This window comes from Falco rusticolus, chromosome 1 (assembly GCF_015220075.1).
Source record: "Falco rusticolus isolate bFalRus1 chromosome 1, bFalRus1.pri, whole genome shotgun sequence".
NCBI classification, from domain to species: domain Eukaryota; kingdom Metazoa; phylum Chordata; class Aves; order Falconiformes; family Falconidae; genus Falco; species Falco rusticolus.
This window is the reverse complement of record NC_051187.1, coordinates 20,283,968-20,292,568: the sequence shown is the minus strand read 5'-3', so window position 1 is coordinate 20,292,568 and position 8,601 is coordinate 20,283,968. Positions and strand designations below refer to the sequence as shown.

The 8,601-nt window shown below is 47.9% G+C and overlaps 1 protein-coding gene across 1 annotated transcript in view; it reads right to left on the bottom strand.

Annotated features, from left to right (window-relative positions):
- Positions 1 to 165: 165 nt before the first annotated feature.
- Positions 166 to 8,601, bottom strand: part of MYO1C (myosin IC) — a 32,498-nt gene continuing 24,062 nt past the window's right edge. Inside the window, 8 exon segments of the mRNA XM_037374706.1 lie at positions 166 to 1,862; positions 2,940 to 3,039; positions 3,317 to 3,414; positions 3,848 to 3,918; positions 5,475 to 5,610; positions 6,108 to 6,163; positions 6,270 to 6,363; positions 7,994 to 8,077. Coding sequence (XP_037230603.1) covers positions 1,836 to 1,862; positions 2,940 to 3,039; positions 3,317 to 3,414; positions 3,848 to 3,918; positions 5,475 to 5,610; positions 6,108 to 6,163; positions 6,270 to 6,363; positions 7,994 to 8,077 — 666 coding nt within the window. The 3' untranslated portion in view covers positions 166 to 1,835.

Genomic DNA, 8,601 nt, shown 5'->3' with positions numbered 1-8,601 from the left:
GTTCCTCGTAGCAGGGCTACCCTCTGTGCAGACAGATGGGCCCGGGAACCCAAGAGATTCAGCAGAGCTGGGTGACAGAAGGGGGCGGGGGGATCCCCACCCTCCCTCTCATAAAAAAAAAAAGTGAATAAACGGTTTCTAAACAAAGACAAGGTGTAGGGGTGGGGTTTTTTTTGTAAAAATTTATTTAGCATAGTCTTGAAGAGGTTGTATGGTAGCGGATACAGCATTGTATAGTGTATATACACTCTAGCATATACAGCAGTGTGGTGTATATGTACTACAGTGTATACAGCATTCCAGGCCTGGGGCAGTTTGGTAACTGCGTCTTGTCAGAAACCAGAACGTCGGAGACCGAGCCGATTGTACGGGAGTGGCACCGTGGTTGGCGACGCTTTATTCGGGGCTTACTGTAACTTGCTGCTGCTGCTGCATCGGGATAGAGGTGGAACAGGCAGGACCGGTAAGGCGAGTGCGGAATGCACGGGGTGAGGCGGAGGAATGTGGTGTGCGGCCAGCAGGTGCCTGACAGCCGTCTGCCCTGTAGCTGCTGGGGTTCTGTGTTACATGAAGGTACCCGGTATTAACCTCTGCGATGCAGTCTGAGGCCGGTTAGTGTAAAAACCTGTATTAAAACCTGTATTCCTTCTAGCTGTGGGTTACGCTGGCAGCGACGCAGCTCGCTCGGCAAGGTGCTTCCATGCCAAGGAGCTGCCAGCCGGCTGGGCAGCGACGGCAGCGGTGCTGAGCCGGCCAGCCGGTCCTCTTTAAGGCAGTACTGAGAGGCGTGTGTCTAAACATCGGGGAGCTTTGTTGTGGGAACTCAAACTTCCAGTTATGCTAAAACCAAGAGGATAAAGCAGTGCTGAAGATGCTGCTCTGAGCCTGCTGAGCTGGGGGGAGGGGCAGCAGGGACTCCCAGGCAGGTGACAGGGTGGGAGGGAGGGCGTGCGTGCACACCCTGTGGCCAAGGACCACAGCTTTCCTTACCAGCCTAGAGCAGCACAGAGAAGTGGTAACCTCTGCAGTTCGTATTACTTCTTGTTTGGATGTGTGGATACAAAAAAAATTCCTACAGTATAAAAATACCACTATAGAGCAAGAAATGGGACAGGTGACTTCAAAATAAAGGTAAGAGTCTCTGCATCCAGATCAGCGAAGAAGTTACATGATGGGTTTCTCAGGTTAACACCTTATCATCATAAACTAAAAGCAACAAAAATTCCAAATCTAAAACATAAAAGTTTCCACATCAACTCCATTTCTTGTAGTGCATCTCTCATACTCTGCTATAAAGTATTTACAGGGTTTTACTCTTTTACACAATATGGCTTTAATATATCGTAACACAAAGCATCAAAACGTCTTGGAGCAAAATTCTTCATAAAACATTCTTTCTGAATATAAAGTTTGGCATTTCGTTAATTTGGCTGACAAAGCCGCAGGATTATTTGTTGTCTGGTTGTGCTTTTTGATGGTGACAAGCACAAGTTCTGGCCGTTTTCATCAGGGCTTAAACTCGTCAGTCAGAGCTACCTCTCCCTCAAAGCCCGGCCGAATGCGTTTCATGAGCCACGGTTTCACAGACGTCGCGTTGGACCCATGCGTTTGCCACTAAGGTAAGGAAGAGAAGGCCTTTCTTTTGCAACTCTCGTATTAAGACAAGAAAGCAAGATGTATTTTGTGGTTTTTTGGAAAGTGCAGGTCTTTGGTAACAATAAACAACATGAGCAAAGCGAGGAAGGAGCGGGGATGCTGCTGGGAACAACGTCCAGCCGATTCTGTAGGGCACAGTCAGACGGATGGAGGAAAAGGTCCTGTCGTGGTACGTTTTATCATCGAGAATTCAGGCGAGGAGCGACCTGCAGGAGGAGAAGGACATGCTAGAAGGCGTGTTGCAAACAAAGACACCGCCAGCAGTTCTAGCACCTAAACACCTGTGAAGCACCGCAGGCTGGCTCCCGGAATGAACTGTTCCGCCACGGCGCGCCAGGTTTGCTCTGCTGGGAAGTGCTGAAGTTGCAGCCCCAGCAGGAAACGAGCAGACTGTGGCAGCTCAAAGGTGGAGAGGCCCACGGTGCTCTGACACCCCTGCTCCTGGGGTTGCATTGGAACCTCTTCCCCAGGCTGGCAGTACAGCAGCACCGGGCTGGGCTGGGCAGGGAAGGATGAAGCGGGACAGCGTCCCTAGGGATGGTGTGAAAAGGCTAGGGGGAAAAAATCAGGTGTGTTTCTTCATAGTCCAAGAAGTTACCTTGGTTTGCTGTTGGTGACAGCGAATAAAGCGGCAATGCTCCTCATTTGAGCGTTGCTTATGCAAATTTAACCCCTTCTGTGTACGGTCTATAGGCGTTCCGTAGAGCAGGGAAACGCTTCGGCAGTGCCACAGTCGTGGCTTCTGCAGGAGGGTGTTTTGGGGGAGAGCAGAGTGGAAACGCTGGCTGTTGTGAGGCTACTCAGCCTGCAGTGGGACTGGGGAGCTCGTTCTTGTAGGCCGAGTACGTTTGGGATTTATTTCTGAGTAACTTCTAATCTGACCGTGCATAAATCACTAGGCCTGACCAGTGGGAAGACTACAAACAATCTGAGAAGGGAAAAGGATTTTTTTTCATTTCGCTTCCTGTGTTTTTAAATGTCTTTCTACAACTTGATTTGCAGCAGAGTTTAGCATTAAAGCCTGAATCTTGGGGAGGAAAACAGAAGTGATTGATAGGACAATCACTTGATGAGTTTGAGTAAGCCCGGCAGTCTCCGGGGAGCGCAGGAGGAGTGCAGTGCACAGCTCCAGCTGGGGGAAAGGCTGGCAGACCAAGGGCCGTGCGTTCAGCGAGAACGTTGCGTGGCACGTGTCCGTCTCGGCAAGGAGGGCTTCGTGCCAGCCTCTGGGTTGGAGCCCGCAGGACGCAAAGTGCCCCTTCTCCCCCCCAGCCTGTACTCACCACTGTTAGATGGCCGTTCTTGGCTTTGGCTATAAGCAGTTCTGATCCCGATATAAAGTCAATGATGCCTTCTTTGCCTTGCCCGACTGTAAATTTTATGCTGTGAAGAAGAGGTAAGAACAGATTTGATGAGTGTTTGTGACTTCTCCGCTAGCTTAGTTTTACCCTTTTCCCATCTTAAGTGGCTGCTTTATATTGCTCCTGAGCTGCAATAGGTCTGCTCCTTCAAGGACACGGAGCCTCAGTTAAGGTGTATTAGGTGCGCTGATGACGTGTAGGCGTGTTTCTGTAGCCCTTTAACGCTGGAGCAGAGCTCCCTTCAGAACCAGCACAGGAGAACCAAGGCAGCTGCTGGGAGGGGCTTCGGCTTCGCTCACCTGCCCTGGTTGATGTTGATGTTGTTGACCTTGTCCGCCTGCATGGCCGTTTTCGTTAGCGTCTCGATCACGTGGTCACTTTGAAGTACAACATCTCCCTGGGAGGAAAGAGACAATGGGTTACGATCCTGGTTTTGTGGTATCGGTATACCAAAATGATTATGTTGTAATTAACGGAGGCAGAACTATCCCTGTAGGTTAGCGTGGAAAAACACGCCAGGCTCGGTGGCTATCTGTGGGGCTTCTGTTGTGGGTAACACTGCACCTAGGGCAGTTAATTTTTTTTTACAAGTAATTAGTAACGGGGGCAAGGGATGGCACCAGTCCTGTTGGTGAACGTGTCACTGGTGAACCACAGCTGTGAGCACGAGGAAAGAGAAGTGAAATGCTACTTGGAGCTGGTACGAAGTTACAGTTACATGCACGTCACCGTGTGCGCCCCTCCCCGCCCCCCAGCTGGATCTTCTGCTCTTTGTGGCTTTAGAACTTTTTCTAGAGGTGGTTGGAGAAATGACGGCTGAGTCCCGCTACCTTCTGTTTGTTATCCTCGCAGTGCACGTGCAGCACAAACAAGTTATCGCTCAGGCTGCTGACGGAGATGCCTGCAACAGAGAAGGGCCATTTGACACCCAGCACAGCACCTCTGGCGTTCTCCCATGTGGTTCAGAACCTCTCCCAGGAACGCAGCAGCTGTTGTTCCCACACTGAGACACCCAACAGCTGAGAAGCTGCACCGAAGCTCTGTGCTAACATCTTGGCAGAGAGGCTGAAGAAGCTGCAAGGTGACAGTTGGCTTAAACTGTGCTCTTTAAGATGGGAAAGAAACTTCCAGATGCACTGGTCCATCAGGAGTAGGGAGAATGCCTGGGTTTGACTCTGTGACCGTTGGTACAAGAGCTACTTTGGCCAGTTAAGGGACCTATGACTGAAACTTTTTCAGCCCCCACTGGACAGACCCTTTGTCCTGGCCCCGCAGGTGTGTGAGCGGTGCAGTTACTGGGGTGCTAAGGAGGAGAGGGACAACGGGAACAACGTGGTCACTTGTCTTTCCTCAGCCACTGCCACCGTTGGCTAAGAAAGGCCAGAGCTGCTGTAGGAACTTGGCTCCAGAAAACTGGTTTTGGTGGGAGTACCTTGTGTGCCCTGCAGGCTTGGGGCAGCCTGACCCGCTCCCCACTTGCTGGTGTTACTGGTCCTTGCGGATCCTGCCCTCAGCTGCCCTCAGGTTCTCATTATGCTGCACTGTGACTGACTCGGGCTCCGAATACAGCGTTGCCGTACAGTAAGCAGGAGGCTGAGCCTCCGCCATGAGTTGCTTATGTTTGCTAAACGGAAAAAAAAAAAAAATCCTCTCCCTTGGGTAGGTGGGCAGGGACTAGTTAAGGAACACTGTGCTGTCTCAGGAGCGGCTGTTTCTTCATAGTTTATTTTTGGACTTTGTTTAATATCTTGGCGCACGGTACAAACTGGATGAGCTCTTTAAATTGAGCCAGCCCAGCCCTAGCGGAGATGAACGTACATCTCTGCCCTAACAGCGTCTTAGGGGAGTCACAGAACCTCAAATTAGTGTTGCCCTTGGAAACCACTTCAAATGGTGACAGTTACGAATGCAGTAGATGGTTGCATCAGGCTAATATTGAAATGACGAGCATCAAAATTAGCTGTAACGAGGAACTGTAGCTGAGCTGGGGGCTGGAACAGAGGGGTTTCAGACAAAGCCGGGTAATGACTACAATGCACCAGACGGGCTCAGCGGTTCTCTCTCAACCTCTCTCTCTTTCACCAAGTTCCCCCCCTAAAAGGATCAAGTCCTGGTCAAGTAAGTAGAGGCCTGAAAGCCATAGCAGCGTCCCAGGCAGCTGCTGCGTAATAGTGGTGCAACTCCCCTGCGGAGCTGAGATGTGCACCTGGGAGATGACTTGGGAAGGGGCTTAGGGGAGATGAATTGAGTAATTCTTGTGACATTTTATTTTAGAGTTTAATTTTAGAAAAACTCCGTTTCAAGATACTACTGACTTAAAATGCTTGTCAGGGTCCGACAATTCCATTCTTGTCCAGGACAAATCGGTTATCGTGTTATTACTTATTTTAACTGTCGCCAAGGTGACAGCTGGCCTCAGTCGCTTGAGCCAAGCCCCATTTATGGAACCGTTCCTACCTGTCAGATTGCCATAGTCGATCCGTTGTTTGATTTTGGATTCTTCAACTATGACGACTGCGTTTTGGGTGAGGAGCAGCTGCCGTGCTCTCGCTTTGTATCCTTTCCGGTCATACTTGATCACAGGAACTGCATACTGAAATAAGTGTTAACAGTGCTAAAAATGCAACTTGTTCAATTGTCAGCTACCTTCCCTCTAGCCCAGAGAGCTTGCAGGAGGCGCTGACCAGTGCCTGGTAGACTGGGAATACAGACAGTCCCTTAGAGTCCTGTTCTTAGTTCTGCCACAGACTTCCTTGTTGACCTAGAGGAGTTTGGAACGGTAACTTAATGACTACAGCTGTCTGACTGTGGGTTTGAAAAATCCGGATTTGGTTTCAGTCTGTCAGATTTTTCCTTTCCAGCCGTGCCAGCTGCAACCCTTTCAGTTCTTAACTGACGTAGTTAAACTTGCCCAAATCTCCAAACCATATTACTGAGCCATCAGCTCTCTTTCCCATAGACTATTTTCTAAGGTGTTACAAGATTTTAATACAATGTAAAATTCTTGCTGTATTTTCTTCAGAAATCTAATCTGATACTCTGCTGAATAACTGCAGAAGCTTAACAAAAGTATTAGGACACATATCTCACCTTAATGGCTTCATTTTCTAAAGCCTGAAGGACTTTAGCATTTATCTCTTCATTGCCTATATTAAAATCAAAGAGGTGGGGGTCAGAAAGAAATTTCTAGCAAGAAAAGTAGATTGATCTCCCCCATCCTTCTTGTTGTTGAACTTTGCAACGCCTACTCACCGAGTCGAGTGTTGATGAAGAGCCTGGGAACACTCTGAGGGTAATTGTCTTTTTTACCCTTAAAAATCTCACTGGCAATTACTTTTTGTTCCAACTGCAAGGACAAAAGATGTATTCTTGCTTAGTATAAAATTCCTCCTTGATAAATTTGTCTTAAAGAGATGTTCCCTTTTTGGTTTTTTAGCAGCATGTAGTTCTGACCTCCTGAATCATACTAGTCACAAAATCACACCAAATGTTCCATACCTCCCCGACCTTTTCAACAGCTACCCTCTCCTTAGGGGCAGGAAACTTTTCTTACTTTCTCTTTCCCTCAAAAGTACGTATTGTATTTCCTGTTTGAAGTTAGCTGGACGTGACATCTATTCTCCGGATTTTGGTAATGCTGGTGTTTAAAAAGTCTCAGAATTCTCCCACTGCAGAGTTTCTCTTAAGGAGGAAGAGGTTAAGCTAAACCTGTTCTACCCCGTATGGCTTTTTTCATGTTTCAGGTCATTTCCCCCCACCCCTGAAGCCTTTCAGCGAGTCAGCATCTTTGCTTGAAGTACTGACAGCAGAGCAGCGTCCTTAGTAGCACCACGTAACACGTTCATTACGGTGCTCTGATCTAGTCAGTACTCTCTACCTTATCCTCTGAGAAAGAGCAGTACAACTGAGTTAGCCCGGGGATTCCCTGGTGAGTTGACCGGTCACCATAAACCTTCGGTCCCTTTCCCAGCGGTGGGACTCCAGGATCGAGGCACCCCGCACTGTGAGCATGACCCTTGCTCAGCTCCCAGCCCGAGCTCCCGGGGAGTCGGAACAAACCAGCGAACAAGGAACCAGGGCAAATGCATGTTACGGGTGCTGTTGCACGGCGTGGAGTGCCTGGGATCATTTACAGGTAAAAATGTGGGTGAAAGTTACTAGTTTTGAGTGAGCGTCCACCTCCCGCTCCGTGCTGGCTGGCATTAATCCTCTGTCCTTAATCACAGGCTCAGCCACTAACTAATCTACAGCATTTCGTTCCGTGTGCTTAATACTTTGCAGGTCTTCATAAGCGATATGATTTACTACGCAAAAAAAAAAAAAGCTTAATGGCAACTATTACTATCATGTCCTAACAGTTACATCTAAATTGTTTAATGTATGTTTCTGATTATGTCTCTTTACTGAGCCTTTTTTTTTTTAGTAGAAACCAAATACCCTCTCCCTACCTTTCCATGACTAAGTTGAGCCAAATATTAGTATCATTTTTATTCTTTTTAGCTAGGAACAGCAACTATTAATGTATCTCCTCTGAAAAATGGCTGGGCTTGTGTCTGCTGCATTCTCACTCTCTGCTTTCTGTGGCACAACCAGAACGACGCAGCGGCTTACGTTTCTATCTTCCATGGGAAGAATAATGGGGCCTTTTAGTATAGAAATTACACAGGGGTGTGGATATGCAGTGCTGTTTACGTAGTACATACTGAAATATGTATAAAATTGTTTTTCTTTTATGCACGTTGTAGCCTTCTAGCTTTTTGTCTCTGACCTACATCACCACCATGTTCTTGTGTGGCTTTTTAATCACCCACTGAAGAATTCAGTGATTCAAAAGTTCTTCCACTGCTGCTGCGACTCCCTCTGTAGTAGCACCCTTTTCCCTCCCCTCCCTCATTCCTTACACTAAATAATGCTGCAAACCCCCTCCTGTTCGTGGGAACCTCAGCGCAGTTTGTGACCATGGAGGTGGCTCGTACCTGCTGCTTCCACTCCGGGCTGATTCTCTTGCAGTAGGTCCAGACCATGTTCTGCATACACAGCTGGCGCAGGAGCTGGGACGCCTGATGAAGAAATCACACAGTAAATAAAAGTAGCTCAAACTGGCTGACAAACCAATGCAAACAGCAAAGACAGGTAAGAAGCGACTGCAGAAAATGCATGGCTGAACTAAAGTACTGTTTCATTACTGAGAGTTGCTTTTAAAGTTAAAACTTCCTATTCCTTATTTTCCACCTCTCCAAGAGAGTTTGCACTGCAACATTCTCCAGCTGCTTTAGAAGGGAGAATGAATACCAGGAGCACTCTGCTTGCTGCTGCCATGCCCTTTCTTGCTTCCAGCTGTACCTGCAATCCAAACACACCTGGATCTTTGGAGAATGTAACCGGCACTTTCTGCAGTATTTTGCTTTGATCAGATAAACCCCCCCACTTCTGCCATATGCAGAACAATAATGGCAATAGAGGAAGCTTAATATGTCCTTCACAGGCAACCACATTGCGCTGCAGCCAATTTAACTGGCCAGAGGGAACTTAATTTGTTTAGAGAAAAAGGGAAGAAAGTTTCAGAAATGGATGAAAAAAAACC